Source organism: Parasteatoda tepidariorum, chromosome 12 (genome assembly GCF_982258835.1).
Source record: "Parasteatoda tepidariorum strain Cologne lab strain chromosome 12, Ptep-v5.0, whole genome shotgun sequence".
In the NCBI taxonomy this organism is placed as follows: domain Eukaryota; kingdom Metazoa; phylum Arthropoda; class Arachnida; order Araneae; family Theridiidae; genus Parasteatoda; species Parasteatoda tepidariorum.
Window position 1 is genome coordinate 10,922,113 of NC_141766.1, and position 24,536 is coordinate 10,946,648.

Sequence of the window (24,536 nt, forward strand, 5' to 3'; positions counted from 1 at the left end):
AAAAAAACAAGCTGTGAATTATTTGTATTTAATTACTAGTTTTTTTTTTCTTTTTTTTTATTTACTATAAGAAATGGGCACTCAAATTTCACGAAACTTTCTTTGCTTTTGTCAAAGCTGAGTTAGGAAATAATTATAGTCACTTCTTCCAGGAAACGAATTTTGCCAAAATTAAGAAAATATTTCATCATTCTACCTTTAAACATAAAAATAAAATCTCGTAGCTCTTAATGTATCTAATTTTTCTCGTAATCCCTTTGTTGCGAGTACCATATAGGTTGATCAAAGTATCCGAAAGCACACAATAAGGACACATAGAACACAGAGATATGTTACACCAGTGCCCGAATTGGGATTCAAACCCGAGATCTCCTTGGCCCCAGGCCAACTTGGTAGCAGGCCGTCGCTTTATTTTCGATTATCAAGTCTTCTTTCCAGCTAACCCGCAGTGGACTGATCGTTAAGACACGGTTCCCAGCAGATCACCAAAGTCAAGCATCACTGGCTACGGGCAGTGTGCGGGTGGGTGACCACTTGGATCAGTCTGCGTAGGGACCGAGGGTGTGCGGTATTGGTCCTCGTGAAACTGTGCTACCGTAAAGTGCTCGACTTCGCGCGCAGGTCGTCGGGCTACCGAAGCGGGGGTGCCATCCCTTCCGCAGAGGATCAAAATTGTGATGGCATGTCTTCGGATCATCCTCCGGGATGTTTCCCAGACCGTCGCCAATAGCCCATTGTGCAGCTCTAGTGCGACGTAAAGTAACAACAACTTTCCAGCTAACCATCTCCCATAAAGCACTTCGATGAGGTTTCGAGTTGAGGAAGTATTTTCGTCATAGATTTGATAATTCGTGTTTCGTCAGAAACAACGTGATTTCGTGACGAAATTATTTCCAAAATTAACGAAATACATCTCAAGGATTGCTAAATCGTCCAAAGTGAGGGTTATATTTCTGAGAGAGTTCTTATTTTGCAAAAGTAGTGTTTGTTTTGATATAATTATCAAAAGGAAAATGTTTCAAAAAAATAAAATTTATTTATTTTCGACAATAGTTTCGTTCAAAAGTAAAAAACCTTTCCTTTAAAAGACAAAAGTTAGATTAAAATTTTATATATATATATATATATATATATATATATATATATATATATATATATATATATATATATATATATATATATATATATATATATATATATATATATATATATATATATATATATATATATATATATATATATATATATATATATATATATATATATATATATATATATATATATATATATATATATATATATATATATATATATATATATATATATATATATATATATATATATATATATATATATGTGTATATGTATATATATATTTCAAATAATTATTTGATATTAAATTTTTACAATTAAATAACGGATTATTTTTTTAATATTTTATCGGAAGTTTCAATGCTAGTTTAATAATAATAAAATAATAACAAAATAATAACAAAATAATAATAAACTTAATAATAACAAGAAAAATAAGTTCGTAATACAACACAACTTGTTATAGAGGATATTCTCAAACAAATATTGCTTCTTTATTTATTTGTCAAGAAAGTAATAATTAAATTCCTTTACGTTATTTAAATTTATCTAATGAAGTTTACACTGTATTTATAACACATGAAACTAATTGCATTTTAGAATAAGAACTTTTATTTTCTAGTTGACAACCCATCTATTGAAATTCAAAGAAAGTAAAACACAAATGAAAAAAGAAAAAATACTTAGTCAACATTTGATTAAGCTTGAAAAAGGAAAATAACGTGTTTCTAATTTGTTAAATAAACTGCTTTTAGATAATCTTGTTTAAAATTATAAGATTACTTCCTTTAAACGTTAAAACTTACTCAACTGTAATTACATTATTCTTTACCTTTGTATCAAATTTCTCATCTTCAAAGAATTGTTTTTCTATAACGGGCATTAATCATTGCAAAGGTTGTCAAGAACCTTGAAACGATTTATTACGCTACTAGATTTGTATGGTACCAGTTTCATAGCGTTATTGAGGATACGTACGAAAAATTGCAACCAATGTTAATAAACAGGATTGCTAAAAAGTAAGCATTGTCATCAAAAGAAGAAAAAAAGTGGTTGGCCTTTCAATTAATGAGCTCGTTTCAATAAAAATTTGAATATTTATCAAAGAGATAAAAGATCTTACATCATTTATAATAAATAGATTTGATGGATTAAAGGTATAAAGATAGAATAAATGATTTATTTTTTAAGTTGGATCATTCGAGACTAATATGAATATTTGAAAAAATATCGATATTATCGAAGTATTGATATTTATTTTAAATAGTGTCAGTTTGTATCGATATTTTAGGATGACAGTGTCGAAAAATTATTTTTTTAATATTATAATATAGTGCAACCATATTCCAATGAGATAGATTTCATTTATATACTGAGAAAAGTATGGTCAAAATTACCAGAATGTGGTAAAATTTACCGTGTTTCTGGTTTTTTGGGAACACCAAAAAGTTCGATAATGAAAAATACGGTTTTATAATATGTGATAAAATTTAATAAACATTGTAGAATTCGGTAATTTTATTATGATACCTTGGAACATGACATAAAAACCATTCATTAGGTTAAATTTACTTTTTAGTTTTGTATTATTTACTACATGTGTGGTAATAGGAACTGAAATTTTGTAAACCAAAATTTACCAAATGAATGATTCCGTATATTTTGATCTTAATTACCTAAATTATGTTTTTTTTACCTGAAATATCAAAAATATACAATACGATAATTTTACCAGAAATTTTGTCTTTGCATGTACATTACTTAAGAAAGTAGCAATTTGTAGGTCACCCTGGCAATTATGCCACCTAACGCGACTGGTTAATTGTGGCTCTAAGAGACTCAATAAGCTAAAAATGACATTATGAAGCAAAATAAATAGTATCACAATTATTAGGAATAGTAATTTTATTTTGTATTTTCCCCACAATTATACCTTTGAGTATACTAGAGGCAATGTAATTAGTCTATTAGATTTGGCTGGCACCTGATTTTTAGTGTATTGTGCATTGGTATGACAAATTTTAATAAAAGTAGATAAATGGGATTTAAAAAAGCAAGCATTGTAAAAAAAGTGATTGACCATTCACTAATGAGCTCACTTCAATAAAAATATAGATATTCATAAAAGAGATAAAAGGTCTTAAAGCGTATATAATAAATAGAGTAGATGAATTAAACATATATAGGGCAATTTTCACCATTTACAAATGTCGCATTTGTAGAATTTAAAAGTATTTAACTGAGTTAAAAATATTTAAGTTGTAGTACTAATTTTTTGTTTTGGAGTCATATACACTTACTGAATTTTTTGTAATTTTCATAAGTTTAAAAAAAAATTTAAAAATAAAAATTAGGTTTTACTGACATAACACAATATGTCACGTTTTTAACAGCCAGTTTTTTTTAAATCTAAATTTCTAAAAACTGGAATAAGTTTAAATGACATCATGACTTATTTTTGCAAAAATTATTAGAACTGCTTGAATTTTTTAAACTGAGTTTTGCGCTTTTAAATTCTGCAAATGAAACATTCATAAAAGGTGTAATTGCCCAGAAACAGAAAATATAATTTTTTTTTAAGTTGGATCATTCAAGATTCATATGAGTATTGTCACGGAAAAATTACTGATACCAATTTTTAAAGCCGAATTAAGCATCAATTTTAATTATATCGGTTTGTATCGATAGTTCAATCTGAAAATATCGACTAGTATCGATTACTTTTGTTTGACAGTATCTATAAAGTTATATTTTTTTATAGTTTAACCTAATAGTATAACTATATTTCAAAGAGATAGATTTCATTTATATTTATTTCTTGATTTTGCAACAGTTTGTGGGGCATTCTATCAAACTCGCAGTCAAATTAGGCCACCTAACACGACTAATTTATTGTGACCGTTGAAAACTCTTATAAACTAAAACTGGAGTTTAGAAACAAATTAAATAATATTATTGTTACTCAGATTAGTGAGTTTATTTCGTATATCTTTCATTATAACGTTGAAAATAGAAATTATGTAGTTTCATTTTATACTTGAATTCTAGTTCTTTCGAACCTATAAGCTAAATTCAACTTTTGTAGAAAATGCTTTGTTTGAACCTGTTGCCTACCACTATTACTTACACCGAAGAGCCATTACATTATGACCACCCTCCATCTATAACAATGGGCTCGCCCAGGTTTTCATGGTTTCTCGCCCAGGAACAATGTTTTCATGGGGCACATTAGGACCCATAATCCTCATAGAACAATCCCTGACGTCTGTAAGCCACTTGAACATAGTTGCAGACCAGGTTCACCCATTCATGGCAACAGTTTTTCTTGCGGGGGATGGTGCTTACCAACAGGATAATGCACCATGTCATAAGGGTTGAATCCTCATGGATTGCTTCGAGGAACATTCCAGTGACTTTCAAGTCATGTCTTGGCCCCCAAATTCACCTGACCTTAATCCAATAGAGCATTTGTGGTCCTACTTGGAAAACCAAATTCGTGCTGCCATGCTACCCCCTCGCAAGGTGAGGGACTTGCAGGACCAGTTGGTGAGCGCTTGGTACCAGATACCTCAGACTACCTATCAGCACCTTGTGGAATCAATGTCACGGCGGGTGCTAGCAGTTTTGAGGGCTAAGGGTAGTCCTACATGTTATTAGCAGGTTGGTCATAATGTAATGGCTCTTCGGTGTATATAATTGTGGGAACTGGCAAATTAGGCTTTCTAAAAACTCGAAAAATATAGATAATAATATATTATTGATGACAATAAGTTTAAGCATGAATGGATGTAATGATTCTTTAGAATATCGATATTTTGTTTCGGTATAATTTATGGAATTCAAACTTTTCTAATGAAATTTTTCCATACTTTCTTTCAATACTATGTCACTAGATATGAGACAATCAAAATGATGGGGCTACTATTGTAAACTCAATTTTTATTGTAAGCACAATTTCAGATACTATTTTTATAGTATGTGAACAACAGGCTTTATGCTTATTTTATTCGAAATATAATAAACTATATTTAGAATGAACATCTTGAAATATAAAAAAATAAGTAAGTATTATTTATTGAATAATTTATGAGCATAGTAAAATTTTTGTGCAATAAACTCACAATAAGTTGAAAAGAAACTCAAATCAAAATTTAGACTCATTATGTATTCAATAGCCACACCTAACATGAACTATTGATTTAGTTTTATTTATACCAAATTATAGACTTGTTTTTGACTTGTCTTGTTTAGACTTTAGGAAGGCATTGGCCCACATTGGGCTGTCTGACCAACTATGATGATGATGATAGACTTGTTTTAAAATTGTGATCTTTTTTTCCGTTAATCCCAAAGTTACCATTGTTATGAGGACACCTGTTTGACTTGGAAGGCATTGTCACTTAATGCCTCATTTTATATTTCCTTTTAATGCTTAATTATTTATTTTTTGCAGTTATATATTTTTCATTTTCTGCATTTATTTAATTTTTCCAATATTTATAAGTTTTTTTTTTTTAATTTTAAGTTTACTTCAATATTTTTTACTAATTTTATCTGCGCATAAAAAATAATCATTTTGATTTAACTATATTTCTTAACTTCTTTTATTTCTAATGATCTGATAATGATCTGATAAAACATTATTTTCTATCTGTTATTATAAATCTGTTAACTTAATTTCGACGCCATATATTTTTTGTCTCAGCTCATAAAAAAATTAATTAAACTTTAAATAGTAATGTATGAACCTTTTGAACCATAATACCGAACAATCTTTAAAGAAAAGTTCAAATAAACCATTCATGTTAAACCATAATGCCGTGTAACCAAATTTAACAAGGATTAATTTGCACCATAGTATGGTTCAACTTAGACCGTAAAGTTGGAGCAAATTTGAACAATAATATGGTTCAACACACTTCGAAGTTTCACACAGTGCATAAAAAAAGAGCAAAGCAGTATCTGTTTCAAATCTTAATTAATTATCATATAATCATATTAATTAATTAATCATATTAATTAATATGAAAAACTCGTAATTTGCTTGATAAAATAAAAACTTCATTTGGTTCAAAAAATATAACGCTAGAAATGTGATGGTTTAATTTAATTTTATCACATTTATGGTTTAGTCCAATATCAAAAGAAAAATCAAAATAATTTCAGAATGATTAATTATATTTATCGCATTCGAAAAATGTCGTTTACGATAATGATCGCATTACGGCATCATAAAATTATCGCTATCATCGCGATATAGTAGCTGTTGTTAGTTAACGTATTCTTAATATTTATCAGGAGACATGGCATCTACTTTAACAAGAGTATTTATTCTATAGCATCGTTATCGCGATATTAAAAAATACCGATATTTGTATGATTTATTTTAATTTTTTTCGCATTTATGGATTAGTCAAATATCAAAAGTAAAACGTTCGCAAAATATATGGAACCCCTGTTTTCAAAAACAAAGATGAAAATTGCACATCAGCAATTATCTTTCAGTCAATTAGCATAAAAGATGAATATTCATGGTATCTACTTTAACTAGAGTATATATTCTCAAGCATCGTTATCGCGATATTAAAAAAAATACCGATATTTGCATGATTTATTTTAATTCTTTTAACGTTTATTGTTTAGCAAATATCAAAAGTAAAACGTTCGCAAAATATATGGAACCCTTTTTTGCAAAAACAACAATGAAAATTGCACATCAGCAATTATCTTTCAGTCAATTAGCATAAAAGATGAATATTCATGGTATCTACTTTAACTAGAGTATATATTCTCAAGCATCATTATCGCGATATTAAAAAAATACCGATATTTGCATGATTTATTTTAATTTTTTTAACGTTTATTGTTTAGCAAATATCAAAAGTAAAACGTTCGCAAACTATATGGAACCCTTTTTTGCAAAAACAACAATGAAAATTGCACATCAGCAATTATCTTTCAGTCAATTAGCATAAAAGATGAATATTCATGGTATCTACTTTAACTAGAGTATATATTCTCAAGCATCGTTATCGTGATATTAAAAAAATATAGATATTTGCATGATTTATTTTAATTTTTTTAACGTTTATTGTTTAGCAAATATCAAAAGTAAAACGTTCGCAAACTATATGGAACCCTTTTTTGCAAAAACAACAATGAAAATTGCACATCAGCAATTATCTTTCAGTCAATTAGCATAAAGGATGATTATTCATGGTATCTACTTTAACTAGAGTATATATTCTCAAGCATCGTTATCATGATATTAAAAAAATACCGATATTTGCATGATTTATTTTAATTTTTTTAACGTTTATTGTTTAGCAAATATCAAAAGTAAAACGTTCGCAAAATATATGGAACCCTTTTTTGCAAAAACAACAATGAAAATTGCACATCAGCAATTATCTTTCAGTCAATTAGCATAAAGGATGAATATTCATGGTATCTACTTTAACTAGAGTATATATTCTCAAGCATCGTTATCATGATATTAAAAAAATACCGATATTTGCATGATTTATTTTAATTTTTTTAACGTTTATTGTTTAGCAAATATCAAAAGTAAAACGTTCGCAAAATATATGGAACCCTTTTTTGCAAAAACAACAATGAAAATTGCACATCAGCAATTATCTTTCAGTCAATTAGCATAAAAGATGAATATTCATGGTATCTACTTTAACTAGAGTATATATTCTCAAGCATCGTTATCGCGATATTAAAAAAATACCGATATTTGCATGATTTATTTTAATTTTTTTAACGTTTATTGTTTAGCAAATATCAAAAGTAAAACGTTCGCAAAATATATGGAACCCTTTTTTGCAAAAACAACAATGAAAATTGCACATCAGCAATTATCTTTCAGTCAATTAGCATAAAGGATGAATATTCATGGTATCTACTTTAACTAGAGTATATATTCTCAAGCATCGTTATCATGATATTAAAAAAATACCGATATTTGCATGATTTATTTTAATTTTTTTAACGTTTACTGTTTAGCAAATATCAAAAGTAAAACGTTCGCAAAATATATGGAACCCTTTTTTGCAAAAACAACAATGAAAATTGCACATCAGCAATTATCTTTCAGTCAATTAGCATAAAGGATGAATATTCATGGTATCTACTTTAACTAGAGTATATATTCTCAAGCATCGTTATCATGATATTAAAAAAATACCGATATTTGCATGATTTATTTTAATTTTTTTAACGTTTATTGTTTAGCAAATATCAAAAGTAAAACGTTCGCAAAATATATCGAACCCTTTTTTGCAAAAACAACAATGAAAATTGCGCATCAGCAATTATCTTTCAGTCAATTGGTATAAAAGGTGAATATTCTCGACTTACATTAGTTTCGCCTGTACCATCTGAGTTCAAATTTACAACGCATCACTATGTATATGTAACTAATAGCTTTGAAAGTGATTGAAAAAAAAAAGTAAGTGTAGAACTGTCATGCATCGTCAATCATTTGAAATTAGATTTGTCAGGATGACATTCTGTTCAAAGGCAATGTGACTGGCATAGGGTAGTCAAATAAATCCATTCAAAATATAAAAATGTTTCATATAAAAATAAAAATTTACGCTTCTTTTACCTTTTCTTTGATACACAAAGCTTTTGAATTTGGAAATCGAAAAAATTTTTATGGGTAGTAAGTGTTTATTTACTAAAAGGAATGATAGTTTGAAAACAAATTTTGAGATAAAATTCTATTCTCGGATTGAAATATAGAGTTTGAAAGCTTTATAGAAGCATATTTTTAAGGTATTTTTTTAAACATTGTTAAATTGTAGAAAAATATTAAAGCAGTAAAATCACTTGGAAATTACTCAACTGAGATAAGAGTCAATGCATAACATGTTTAATTCTTACACTTTAATCATTTTAAATAATTTTTTAATATATATATATATTCTAAATATTCCATAATCACCGCCCTTAATGTATATTTTCAGACTTTTTGTCAAAAATGAATACATTAAAACTCGTAAATTATTAGTTTAGGAAGATATAAACAAGAAATAGTTGAATATCTGCTGAGTCATAAATACCAAAACCAGTTGGATTGCCTAATAATTGCCTTTCAGCTTCCATCTTTAATTTTTGGCATTCAAACATGTTTTGATATTTTTAAGTCTTATTTTTTTCATTATTGATTCATTATATTTTTAAAGGCGTTTATGCCTTTTTTTCCCCCATTTAATCTTTAAAAGAGCCATTTTTTTCTAGCTATATTATCTTAAAGTAATTTAGGAATAAAGACTCATTTCTGAAAAGAAATATATTTAGCTTATTACCTAAAATTGTTCTGATTTTTAAGACCATTTTTTCAGGTGAGAAGATGAGTGAATTTTCAAAATTTTACCTACTATAAAAAATTTATCATAAATTTGAACTTTCGTGCTTATAAATTCTCGAGTTTATGAATTCTGTATTTATAGCAAAATAATTCGTTGAAAAAAGATCAAATGAACGAACGTATAACAAACTAGAGAAAAAATCTGAGTGTAAGCCTCTCATCTTGACCTCACGCAAACCTTTACTGTGTCACACAAATCATTGGTGGGAAAATAGCTTCCCACCAATAATTAAAAAAATCAATATAATTGATGGGAATTATACTTCCCTCAGCCTTATAAAGGGTTAAAGATTAATTTATGACCCGTAACATGTTTCCTTTTTACTTTTCTTTCGACAGAGATTTTAAAAATATAAGGGTGGTCGTTACAGTCCATTCTACATACAACTCTCTCTAAACTCAGTAGCGCGACAGCCCATAGAAAGCCTACTGTGCCAATCTCAGTTTTCTTGACCTTGGGCTCTGGAGTGCAAGAGCAGATGTTCCGGTTAGGTGGTCAGCCTCCCAGTGTTTAGTTCCCAAGCATGCTTGGTACTCATTTATCGACCCACTGAAGAGATGAAAGGCTGAGTCAACCTTGCCCGGCCCGAGGATCGAACCCAGGACCTGCGGCACGGGAGCGTGAAACGCTACCAATCAGCCAACGGGCGTCTCTTCATACAATAAATATCGGAAAAATTAAGTGAAAACAAACATTTTATAACGCTTATAAATGGAAACTAAATTTTTTAATGCGTCAATTTTTTTTTCCTCCCATTCAATTTTTTTAAAAAAAATTAAAGTTTTGTACTAAGGTTTTTACGGAAAAGATTCTTTGAAAGTAAGTTTCTCATAGATATAGGATTACACAAGAAACTTTTTGTAAGTAAAAAAAATGTAAGTGATTTTTGTAAGTGAAAAAAATGTTGACGTCACAAAAGAAGTTAATTTTGCAAGCGAAATAAATGTTAATCACATGGCTTTTGTTTTAAACCATTATCATTAACTATAATTTACTGTTGATGACGCCATACTTCCTCAGCGTAGTGTTTCGCAACTGTTCATGTACATTTTAATTTGAAAATATTCTCAAAATTGAAACTTTATTTTTTTCCCTGTTTTCAAGACACGATTATTATTCACTGTAAAAAGTGAATTCCTAAACAATTGGTGGTTAAAATAAGTTAAATTACTAGAAATTATCCATTTTTTTATTATTTACTTCTTGAGAAATTTGGTTTTAAGATGTTCGTATAAATAAAAATCTAAAAACTGCGTTAAATATTTGTAATTCCATAAACGTATGGCGAATAGTGAGTAAACGGTTAATTTTACATCGTTTTAGTAAGGAAACAGTTATGTAGGGACACTGATAAAAATTCCGAATAAAAAGAAAAAGGAAAGGACTGGTAAAAACTCCGAATTACTTTACGGAACAAAAATTATTATATACTGTCATTTTTACAGTAATATATACTGTAAAATCAATTAATATTAATATTATAATATTACTGTAAATATTAATAATTAATAAGATTATAATTATTACAGTAAAAATAAACATTTCTGTAATACGTAAATATTGCTGTAAAAATTGAGGCATAAAATTTTACAATAAAAATGGAGTTTGCTGTTGCTGCACTTAGGGAGCCAGTACTTTTTACCGCAATTTAATTCGGAAATTCTGTCAGTGTAATAAGTGTTATAAAGCAAGTTATTATATAATATAAGTATAATTATAATTATTATAATAATTATAATAATAATTATTATAATAAGTTATATAAATAAGTATAATTATAATTATTACTGTAAAAATTGCGGTATAAAATTTTACAGTAAAAATGGAGTTTGCGGTTGCTGCACTCAGGGGGCCAGTACTTTTTACCGCAATTTAATTCGGAAATTTCTTCAGTGTAATAAGTGTTATAAAGTAAGCAGTGCATAATTATAGAGGCAAAATAGTGAAATTTTCTTTTATTTTACAATGAAACTTCTTAATAAAATAAGTATCGACGTACAATCTTTTTATTTTTAAAATTATTTTTTTTAGTATTATGAAAACATTTTAAAACTATTCAGTCAAACAAAACCAAATTTTGAAGTTTTCTTTATACGAAAAATATACTATTATTTTTAAACTATATTTAAATGCATGTCATAAAAATTATTAATATAGATTATTGTTTGAAAGCAAACGCTGAAAATATGCCACAAAATTACAAAACTCATCTGAATCATCCTTTAGTTTCAATAAAGAACATAACACCTTAGATAACACTAGATTTGCTAACACTTAAAGGAAATAATTAAGAACTAATATTTAATTAAATTTAGTTGCAATTACAATGTTATGTAAATAAGCACCGTATGAAAGAGACAGAGTATATAATTACCGAAAAAGAATGCATCATTGTACATTTCAAGATATCTTAATAAATTTAAGGCTCTTAAAAATGATTGAGATCAAATTAATTATATGATCAAAAGATCCAGACTCTAAAGTGATAAGAATTGATTACTAATTAAAAGCAATCTAAGATAACATTTACGATTTCTTAATGCGAGAAATCATCACCTACTTCTCTAAACTTTATGTTATAAAGCAGCTCGTAAAAACATCATTGTCAGTTACATATTTGCAAAGAACAGCTTCACAATAATGCGTATTTTTAAGAGGGTGACCCTATCCCACCTACGCGTTATTTTTATCGCTGGTATCACTGTTTATGTAATGGACAATAAAAGGAAATGGAAAGGAATAAATAACAGTTCTCAGAGAGAATCAAAGATCAGGAGCAATGTTTATGTTGAATAATGTACCCCAATAGGGGCTCTTCTGCTAGAAGACGTGATCGACTAAGAGACATTTAGAATTTACGTGACCGGATAAAAATGCTATCAGACCTTAACTGCTACTGCTACTGACGTCAATTAACTATCGACGTCCTTCATTGAAATAAGATCTGATTTGATCTTAACAATAATTAAATATTCCTCATACATCCCTCTATCAAGATTTCGCTAATTTCATTTCACAATCACATTTTGAACTCGCTGTTATCAGTGCAGCATTTAGATACAAACTATAAATACACATTTATACTTTTCTTTCTATTTTTAGCATTGGATTAAAGTTCGAAGTTTTATTAATGAAATTTGACACGCGGGGTGTACAGTGCGCCAAAAAAACGGACCACCCTGAATAACTTTTGATCTAATGATCGGATCTTCACGTTCTAGGATAACGTTCTTAATGGATTAAATGGGATGACCTCAAATATGCTAATTAATAAGTGCAGACAATATTTTAAGTTACGAAATCAAACACAAAAACGTACTATCTCTGAATAAACATAATTTTTTTCGACAGATTTGAATTTCTGACTCCCCCCCTTCAATAGATAGGAGGTAGCTGCTATTTTATTTTATTTTATAACCGTCGTTGAACAGCCGACCCAATTTTATGGGTTTACGACTACTAATGTTCAACTCCGTAGCCTTGTAATTTTGAACCCAATCCAAAAGACAAGGGAACTCCTGGATCGAGTATCGGGGGAAATTTTGCCTTCGTGGAGGACTTTTTGATAGATCTAACCCGCATTGCGTCACATGGAGAGGAAGACCACGAGAGCCTCCCACGGTTAGCCTGATGGCAAGGGGTCTCTAACCCATGATCCGTCTACCACTGAGGATATTTGACGTCAGCACTGTGGTCGGTGCAAGCCGGATGCGGAATTCGTATCGACAGGGATTCGAACCCAGTTCGCCTCACTGGAAGGCGAACGCTCTATCCCCTGAGCCATCGAGGCTCGGTAGCTGCTATTTGGAAAATGTGGTCCCACTAGTTAGGTCAGGAGAGCATTCTTAAGTTTGGATCCCTTAATGCTAATTTTATTTTTTGCATATTTCGCTAAATCTCGAAAACTTTTTAAGCGAAATTCAAAAAATTTCGTACAATTATAAAATTCGTTTACCCAAAGATAATTCCATGCAAAAAAAATAATAATAACTTATAGTAAATATTTTTATTATTTTTTCACTTAATAATGGTTGGAAAAATTTTGAATAATAAGATATACAATTTTTCGCATCATTTTAAAGAATAAAATTTTATATGGCAAAATACAAAATTTGAGCAAACTTGCTTTATAAGCCATAACCGTAAAGGTGTTAAACTATCTCCAATGTCCAGTCAAATTTCTTTTTTACAGTTTTGCTGGTTGTAACTGGTTGCTAGTTGTAAATGGTTAAAAACCATATAGTTTTGCGTTCGTGGTTTTTTGACCATACTAGTTGTAAACAGTTTAAAAAACCGTAAAGATGATAAATGTTCATTCCCTCAAATTTTACGGATGGATAGACTAATGCTGGTTATTTTACCATAATTTCAGAATTAAAATTCTAACAGTGTACATTGAATGACTTTGCTATTCAAATTTCCTGCAAACTTTATTAGTTGTTAATCACTTACGCTGACAATAAATTCAAAAATACGCTTACCACACTTATTCTGGTAGTTTTGACCATAAATTTATTTCTCAGCGCGAAATTTCGTTTTTCAGTTACCCTGAGCAATATCGATTTCATAAATTATGATCATCTAAAAAAAAAAGCTAAAATGTTTCTTCAAGTTATCCAAAACCTATTTACTACACTATTTAACTTTAATATTCTTAGAACGTACAACACAAACTTTAATAAATTCAAACTTTAAAATGCAAAATAGATTTACTTTATAAAAGAAAATGTCAAATATTTAATCTTTGCCTGTGTTGTCTACATTTGTATCATTAATTAATTAACATTTTCCAGTCAATTTCAAATCATCTAAAAAAAAGGCTAAAATGTTTTGTCAAGTTATCCAAAACCTATTTCTATACACTATTTAACTTTAATATTCTTAAATCGTATAACACAAACTTTAATAAATTCAAACTTTAAAATGCAAAATAGATTTACTTTATAAAAGAAAATGTCAAATATTTAATCTTTGCCTGTGTTGTCTACATTTGTATCATTAATTAATTAACATTTTCCAGTCAATTTCAAATCATCTAAAAAAAAGGCTAAAATGTTTTGTCAAGTTATCCAAAACCTATTTCTATACACTATTTAACTTTAATATTCTTAGATCGCATAACACAAACTTTAATAAATTCAAACTTTAAAATGCAAAATAGATTTTCTTTATATATTATGCACTATTTAACTTTAATATTCTTAAATCGTATAACACAAACTTTAATAAATTTGAACTTTAAAATGCAAAATAGATTTTCTTTATAAGAGAAAATGTCAAATATTTCATCTTTGCCTCTTTTGTCTACATTTGCATCATAAATTTATTAACATTTTCCAGTCAATTTCAAATCATCTAAAAAAAAGGCTAAAATTTTTTGTCAAGTTATCCAAGACCTATTTATATATACTATTTAACTTTAATATTCTTAAATCGTATAACACAAACTTTAATAAATTCGAACTTTAAAATGCAAAATAGATTTTCTTTATAAAAGAAAATCTCAAGTATTTAATCTTTGCCTCTTTTGTCTACATTTGTATCATAAATTTATTAACATTTTCCAGTCAATTTCAAATCATCTAAAAAAAGAAAGCTAAAATGTTTCTTCAAGTTATCCAAAACCTATTTATATACACTATTTAACTTTAATATTCTTAGATCGTATAACACAAACTTTAATAAATTCAAACTCAAAATGCAGAATAGATTTTCTTTATAAAAGAAAATGTCAAATATTTAATCTTTGCCTCTTTTGTATACATTTGTATCATTAATTTCTTAACATTTTCCAGTCAATTTCAAATTAAAATTCTAGAGAGGAAACTATGGCAATGTTCTAAGGAATATTCAAGATTTTGTCTTGAATTGGGAGCTTAATTTATTTTTAAATTCCAAATAATACAGAGGTACAACCATTATATCGAAACTATCAGAGTAAGAATCTTGAATCTGATTAAAAGTGCTTCGTAATGTTTATACCTGGATGAAATTGCATACAAATGACTTTCATTTTAGAGTTTTAAGTATTTAAAGAGTTATCATTTTAGAATTTTAATTATTTACGTAAGTCTAAAAGTATTTTATTAAACAGTAGAAAAATTTAAATTTTGTAAAAATTATTGATCGTAGTGAAAGTAAAATATCTAAAATAATTCTTTTTATTTTTATTTTTACTTAAATGATGAATGTTTTCCGCCGTAAACTTCAAAATGTTTTAATTTTGATATTGGTAAATTTAAGATGCGTCAATTATTTAAAAAAAAAACAGTTTACAAAATAACAACCTAATTTCGTTATTACTAGTAATTAGTATTGGAATTTTCTAAGTATTTACAGCTTTGAGATTCAACATAAAATTTTTATCAAATTTTTATAGATCCATACTTTAGTTTTCTCCAATTTATTGCATTAATGTTAATTAAAATTTATTTTTATCATCTGTTGTTTTTTTTTTTTTTTTAATTTATTGAATCAATACAAATTTTATTACGAAATATTTAAGACAATATTTTCTCATTCAAAAAAAATACATATTTGAAAATTACGGAATGATGAAAAGAATAAAACTGACAAATGAACTGCATATAAAATATTAAATTATGTTTTAATACCAATGATTTAAAGATAAATGAAGAATAAAAAATTTTTCTTTCAATTATTTTAATATAGTAGAGCTTTAAGTTTAACATTATGTTTATGAACATAAAGCAGAATTGAATAAAAACAGTATGCAATGACACCGAAAAATACCGAATTTCGAATTTTCAAATATTTTGTTAAAATGTTACTTTGTAGAAAAAAAATGCCGTTTGAAAATATTACAATAATAAATAAAAACATAATGAATATAAACAATACAAATTTATTGACACTGATAAAACAAAAAACTCTTACAATAAGCTGAAAAATAAAGTATACATTTCTAAAATACATGTCCATTTATGTTTCTCATTGTAGCAAGCATATTGTATCTTTAACAAGGTAAAAAAAATTCAATTACTTTTTCAATAACTGCATTGTTTAAATAAAATTAAAAACTATCACGAGTGCTTTATTTTATTTTGCGCATTTTAAAGACATCAGGATTCAATCATGCGCAAATGCAATATACATACGCAAATGCATGTATACGCAACATATGCACATAACAATCAAACTTCAAATTGAAATATTCTTATGAGAAAACTTAAAATTTTTGTATTTGGTTCCATTCGAACGAAAATAATTATATAAATACTAAAAAAATAAACTATTTAAAAAAATTCAAGAAAAATATATGCTTATTAAAAAAATATGGTTTAACCAGCCAACCCTTAGACCCTGTTTCAAGAATTTTATCTGCATTTTTAAACTATAATTTATTTCTAAAAGTACTACCTATTTCTTCTGAAACTTCCTAAAGTTTTTTAGAGATAAAATAACGCTCATCAAGTTACGTTTATATTTAAAATTACTCTTAAAGTTCTCATAAACTATAAGCATAGTACTTCAGAAACTTAGAAAGTATAAATACAGAATGTGTAAAAATAAAATATGTTAGAGTAAGAATGAATGAATATATATATATATATTCATTCACAATTTTTTCTCACATTTTATATATTAGATTAAAAAAAATTCTCATACGTGGTAGTGGTGTGTTTACTGGCATGCGCAGTTGTCGGAAGCAGCGCGCTACAAAATGCTAAACTACTGTAGTCGCTATTTTCCGTAGTTTGTAGTGCAGTGCACTACTTTTTAAAAGTAATAGTGCAGTGAATAGTGCAATACCAAAAAAACAATAGCTTGTAGCGATTCCTGGCAACTACTTTTAAAGTTAGTTAAATGAAGAAATGAAGTTAAAACGCAAAAATTTTTCAAATCTGATTGGTGCAAATCCTTCGCAGGTACCAACGTACTAAATGAGAATGCCTCTGTAGCCAAGCGTTAATAAGAGCTACGTCTGATGCTGGGAAAAATCGAAGCGAAATCGGTCGAATTGATCCTGAAAAACAGGATTTTAAATGTCTGAGATCATTTTTTATTTTTCACACTGTACTTTATTTCTTGGAGGATGTAAAAAGGAATTGATCTCTTAAATCACAAATATTTGATAATTTCCTAACATTTCTTAAATCACTGTCGAGAAAAGCAAAAGGAACAAATTAAAAGTTTAAAGAAAAAATTCATAAAAAGTGCTTTAGAATTTTAAAAAAAACTATTTCATGTAAACATGAATTAAAACTTCTTAATATCTCCTCATATTTAACCCAGCCAATTTTTTATTCAAACTCATTTTGAATATTGGTGAAAATTAAGTTCTCCAGTTACGTTTGTCTTCTAAAAGTAGCGAAGTAGTGACTACATTTCGAAAGTAGTTTGTAATCACAACATTTAAAGAAAGGTAGTTGTAGTTAACTACAATTGTAATAAAATAGCTGTAGTTAACTTAGGAGAAAATGTAGTTTTTCCGACCACTGGGCATGCGTTTTTTAACAATTTTAGTTGTAGTTAACTACAAAGAAAATGTAGTTTTTCCGACCACTGGCATGCGTTTTTCAGCATTTTTAGTTGTAGTTGTAGTTAACTACAAAGATAATGTAGTTTTTCCGACCACTGGGCATGCGTTTTTTTTAACATTTTTAGTTGTAGTTGTAGTTAACTACAAAGAAAATGTAGTTTTTCCGACCACTGGGCATGCGTTTTTTAACATTTTTAGTTGTAGTTGTAGTTAACTACAAAGAAAATGTAGTTTTTCCGACCACCGGCATGCGTTTTTCAGCATTTTCAGTTGTAGTTGTAGTTAACTACAAAGAAAATGTAGTTTTTCCGACCACTGGGCATGCGTTTTTTAACATTTTTAGTTGTAGTTGTAGTTAACTACAAAGAAAATGTAGTTTTTCCGACCACTGGGCATACGTTTTTTAACATTTTTAGTTGTAGTTGTAGTTAACTACAAAGAAAATGTAGTTTTTCCGACCACTGGGCATGCGTTTTTTAGCAATTTTAGTTGTAGTTAACTACAAAGAAAATGTAGTTTTTTCGACCACTGGCATGCGTTTTTCAGCATTTTTAGTTGTAGTTGTAGTTAATTACAAAGAAAATTTAGTTTTTCCGACCACTGGGCATGCGTTTTTTAACATTTTTAGTTGTAGTTAACTACAAAGAAAATGTAGTTTTTCCGATCACTGGGCATGCGTTTTTTAGCAATTTCTTTCATTATTAGTTTTTAAAAATGACAATTCATTTCATTTTTAAGAACAGATAACGTAGATTACTCACCTTTCATTTGAGAGTCTTTAAATTTGACAATCTGAGAGGAACAATAGCAAATGGTTCACTAAAACATTCTAGAATTAAAGTGCATTATACTTAAAAAAACGCTGTTTTTTTCAAACAATAGAGGCTTAAACAAGGAAAATCCTCTTAAAAAATTTGTTTTCATCATCTATCTTGTTAAGTTCATAAAATCAAATTGGTCAACATTATATACGTAAGATCGTGATATTGATTTAAAAATCATTAAGTAAACAAATCTTTCTAAAATAGCTGCTTTAAAAGAAAGAACAAAAGATTTCAGAGTGTAATAAAGTTAGATAGTAAAATCCTATATCCAAACAATGAAATATTATATTCTAATGCTTTTATTACTATGTTTTTCTTTAATTTTGTATAAAGATAAAAAACAACAAGGGTAAACATTATTTTCATTAAAGTTACATTTCATGCAGTACATGTATGATGTATTTGACGAATTGTGAGATGTATCTATTTAGCTAAGCATTGTCTGTTGAAAATGAGACAGAACTATCTAAAGCTAAAAAACAAAGTAGAAAACACAAATAAAGCTCGTTTTAGACTGGCAGCTGTTTTGGTATTATGAAAAAATAGAATCGTCAGTGCTTTGACACAGAATGAAGTGTATACACTAATTCTATTTATACATTAACGCTGGAAACGAATTTTTCAAGTGATTTCACTTTGGAGTTCTATTGTCTTCTGAGTTAGATTCAAAATTACAAGAATACAAAGATAAATGAAATCGTTTCAAATTCCTTTACTTGGATAGGTTGTTTATCAACACTGCTTAAAAAAGGAATACATATTCCGAAGATCTAAATAATTATCCTAACTTGTCAGGATTTTTTTTGTTTTAACATATACTTGAAATTGTAGAAATGTATTATAAACTTCCCATAATAGTTCAATCATGAAGCGTATTAAACGTAAAATGCAATGTGTAATGCATTGAGGAATGGCAAACTCTTTACTAAAATGCTTCCTGACATTTTATTACTACTGATATAATGCTCTAAATCTCTGAGTAATATATTGAAGAATTTAACATACTTAAATATAATTTTGATGAAAATTATGAAAATATAAGTTTTTTATAAATCATTCAAAAGATAGCTCAGGGGATAGAGCGTTCGCCTTCGAATTGGGTGAACCGGGTTCGAATCCCAGCAATGGCTGGTCGATACGAATATCCTCAGTGGTGATCGGATCATGGGTTCCCTTGCCATCAGGCTAAACGTGGAAGGTTTTCGTGGTTTTCCTCACCATGAAACGCAAATGCGAGTTAGTTCCATCAAAAAGTCCTCCATGAAGGAAATATTTCTCCCAATACTTGATCCAGGAATTCCCTTGTCTTCTGGATTGGGTTCAAAATTACAAGGCTACAGAAGATGTAGAGAGAATCTCTAAAAGTAGATTTTATTCTGCATTCAATTCAAGGTTGTGGTATAAAAAGATTACAGACTATATTAATGTTTTTCATTCATTCAAAAAGGATTAAATAAGAAAATAATTTTGTTTTTATATGTTTGAAATATGTTATGCATATTTCAGCATGACGCGTCTTATATGCAAAATCAGCTTCTTGACACAAGTAGATCTTACTTAGAGAAATACGGATTTCTTGACCCAAAGATGTTTCATTGACCTTTCTTTCTTTTATATCCTATGTTTGGCACTGTATAGCCACATCTGGCTTTTGCGTGGTATTCCATCATATCCTCACATTACGATTAAAGCTAATGTATTATTTTTCTAATTAATTATAAATTTTTCCGGTTTTTGATTTTAGTTTTAAATAATCTTTTTTCAAAATCCTTTAGTTTTTATCAATAAAACAACTTTCTGCCATTGATTCATGTAACTTTAAATATAATTAAATATTTTTGTTGCATTCGATTTTCTATCAAATTCAGGTAGCTTGAGTAAATGGATATCGATTACTCAAGCGTCCGTTTAATATTCGAGAATAATTGCTTCAAACAAAAATGCTTTTATCTATTCAAAGTCTAAAAATTTCAATGCTTTGATCATAAGACAAATAATCTCGAATAAGCAAAGTTACTTGATTAATTATCTTTAAATTAATGAAGTTAATCATAATTTTAGAGAATAAAATAAAGAAAAAAAATTAGGTGTATTTTTTTCCCAGAGATAAATATGCATAAAAGAAAAACTTGTATGGATTACTTGAAAGAAATGTCAAGCATTCTAATTTATTAAAAAATGAGAGCTTCTTGAAATTTATTTATTTTAACGGCATATGCTTTTTAAAAAAAAAATGAACAAAAATTTAAACAAAATATTACAAGGAGACAAAGTATTATCTTTTTTTTTTTTCTTCTTCCTCTCTAATGAAGAAGAAGTAAAACCGAGAATCACTATGCATTTTATACAATAGAATTTCATTATTAAAATGTTTACTTAAAAATTTCATTGTAATCTTAATTTTTTTTTTTTTTTTTTTTTTTTTTTTTGAAAAATAGGCAAGTTTATGAGAAAAAATAGAGAGCCCCATAAATCCCAAAAATGAAGGTTTTAATAGAAAACAAGAATATTTCAATGGATTGCCAAAATAATTTTGAAAGTGTTTTTTTTTTTTTTTTTTTTTTTTTTTTTAATCTTATATTTAGCCCATTTAACCTACAGGGATTAGATTTGCCTTAAAGTAAAATAAAAATAATAATAAACAAGAATTGTGATTTTTTTTAATAAAAAAACTCTTTCTTTAATAAAAATTAATAAAAATAATAATGAATAATATTGCAGTGTTGTATAATAATGTAATGAAAATACTGTCTCGATCTTCAATAATGTTTCGAGATTAAAAATTTCTTAAACTATTTTTTAGATCCATATTTGGTAACCTTGTTGCCCTGCTTTATCGTGGGATGAGATCGATTTAAAAATAAATAAATGAAAATAATAAAAAAAACGTATTGTAAATTTTAAAATACTTTAGTTCTATAATAAAAATTTCTTTTAATGTTCGAAAATAAAAATTCGCAAAGCATTTTAGGAATGTATTTTTATCTTATTAAAGAAATCGAAATGGTGATATGTTTTCTCAGCATTTATTCATATTTTCATGCCTTTAGTGCCGTAAGAAGTTACGATTTATGATGGTTTGTATAGTATAAACTTAAATAGCATAAATTTCCCTATAAAACGAAAAGTTTTAAATCAAAAATTTATGCTTAAGGTATTATAAAGTCTTAACAATTTTTAAATTTAATTTTGTCAATCACTCTAGCATTCCAAAATAATAAAATTTTCTAATAATTATTTTACATCAATTTTTTTATTCCAGAGGTAAAAAATTTATTAAAATTACAAATACATTAAAAAATATAAAATAAAAGAATAATTTTTTTTAAGGAACGATTTCGCAATGAATTTCTTGTTTACATTAAGCTTTATAAAACTTTTAAATATCACTGAAGCCAAGTCAGGAACTAAAAGTTGAAAAGCGTAGTTTACAATAATAACGCAGATAAAGCAGTCAATTGAGTGGTTATAAACTTAAACGATAGATGGCGTTATTTAAAGGCAAGTAGAAGACGTGCGAGGGTGTAAGATGTCAATGAAGAAAAATTTACATCATCATGAAAAGATCATCCTAAACATAATAACTGGATCAATGGGACAATCACGAATAAGAAGAAATGAATGTGAAGCTCTTAAATTACTTTTATTTCACTTGCGTAGCTCAAACTATGTTTCGCTCGGTCAGTCTCTACTGTCTCACTAGAAGTGGTGAGAATATTGACAAAGCTTCCTGTGTAATAAAGCGCCTCTTTCAATTCTCCATTGGTATCTTTTAAGGTTATCTACAAATCTGACCTCCGTAATGACGTCTGACCTGACACTTTGTTTAAATTACTCTACAGTACATCGAAGTTCCGTACCAAACTTTATAGTGCCAAATTTTCTAGTAAACTGAAATCTGTCAAAATGATGGCTACAAAGATAGCTCCGTTTTCATCTCTCATTGCATCAGAGAAATCGTTTGCACCAATAGAAGTAGCTTAAATTAAAGTTTAAGTTTATAAAACTTCTTATCTAGAGATGGAGTTCAAAGAAGCGTTGCCAAGGACGCTAAGTGCCGGTGTTTTGCGATGTAAACAAAGATCAACTTTTTGGGAGAAACTTCAACTTGGATTTGCGTATTCAGGGTATGATATTTTAGACTGTTCTTGATAGATTATAATTAAAACGTAGACTTTTATTGCCCGTACTTCGTGCTATTTTAGCCATAGGTATTAAAGCAAACGTTTAAACGTTATAAATAAGTACTGGTCGATAAATGAATGCATGCATTGGAACGCTAGTATGTTGTAGTAGTAATTTTTCCCCTTGCTTTTATTTTTATTTAAAAACAGTTTTCCTCTAATGTTTTAAAACGAAATTTTATGTTTTATTTTATCTTAAGTTGTTTCGAAGATATTTAGTCATTGCAAATATATATTTTTTTCAATGAGATGAAAATCGTGATTTTAATTTAATCGAAATGCTATAAGAGAAACGAGATGAAACGTCTTAGGTTTGTTTTATAATTTAACTTCATTCAATTTATAAATGTTTTCTATTGTAACTAATTTCTAAACATGACTACCTGCCTTGTCTAAGTAAATTTAGAATTATTTTATTTGTTTTTTTAGACATTGTGAAGATTTGATTGTCACACCTTTTGCTCAGATTCTTGCCAGTTTGAAAAATGTTAGAAACAACTATGTCTGCCTTACAGATGTTTCAGATAGGTATGTTTGGTTTTTGTATTATATGTCTGTTTTGTTTAATTTAGGTATCATTGATATGTTTCTTTGACAACATTATTCATTCACTCTTAGTTATTCTTAATTGTACCTGCATGTTTATATACTATAATCTGAATTTTTAATAATTAAATTTACTGGGTAAAGATATGTGTATTATTATTATTAAATAAATTTTATAAAAACTTGCTACAATTCTGTTGTGATGTTATGAAAACTAATTTACTATCAAAGCTTACTTTTGTAATGCGTTAAAAACAAAACTTGATTATTTCAAGACGATAACTTTAGGTTTTTAACCTTTAAATGATTTAATTAAAGAAGTCTGTCTCGTAATTGATAGTCAAGTTATTAAATTATATTACCTAATATTATGTAATACATTAAATATTATTTAATAGACTAAAAGAGTATATATTTGTCTTATTCAGTCATATTTATTATTTCATGGCATTGGCCTGATTTTAATGTTGCATATGTCCACTGCGACGCCCGGTGGCTGAGCGGTAGCGCTTCGCGCTGTCGTGCCACAGGTCCTTGGTTCGATCCTTGGGCCGGGCAAGGCCGACTCAGCCTTTCATCCCTTCAGTGGGTCGATAAATGAGTACCAAGCATGCTTGGGAACTAACACTGGGGGTTCCGCGTTCGGCTGACCACCTGACCGGAACAAATGCTCCTGCACCCCAGAGCCCAAGGTCAAGAAAACTGAGATGGGCACAGTCGGCCTTGGCCCTCTTAATGGGCTGTCGCGCCACTGAGTTAGTTTTATATGTCCACTGCTTTTTAAATTTTTTCGTAAATTGTTTATTTTCAATATATATATATTAAAAATAAATATCGTTATTTAATTAAAAGTTAGTAACTTCTTGTATAGGCAACAATTTAAATTTGCTCTTGTGGAACAAGTCAGATTTTGTCACACATTCATTTGAAGGACATTCATATTATAAAAGATTGACAGGTCTTGTTAGTTTTTTTATATTATTAAAAATGATAAAGCAGTGAAAAA

General features: G+C 28.2%; 1 protein-coding gene across 2 annotated transcripts in view; it reads left to right on the plus strand.

The window, feature by feature from the left end:
• Positions 1–24,536, plus strand: part of LOC107443799 (uncharacterized) — a 425,279-nt gene that overhangs the window by 369,713 nt on the left and 31,030 nt on the right. For both annotated transcript variants that reach the window (XM_043040926.3, XM_043040927.3), the window contains one exon: positions 23,414–23,512. In XM_043040926.3, the coding sequence (XP_042896860.2) occupies positions 23,414–23,512 (99 nt within the window). The remainder of the gene's footprint in view (positions 1–23,413; positions 23,513–24,536) is intronic.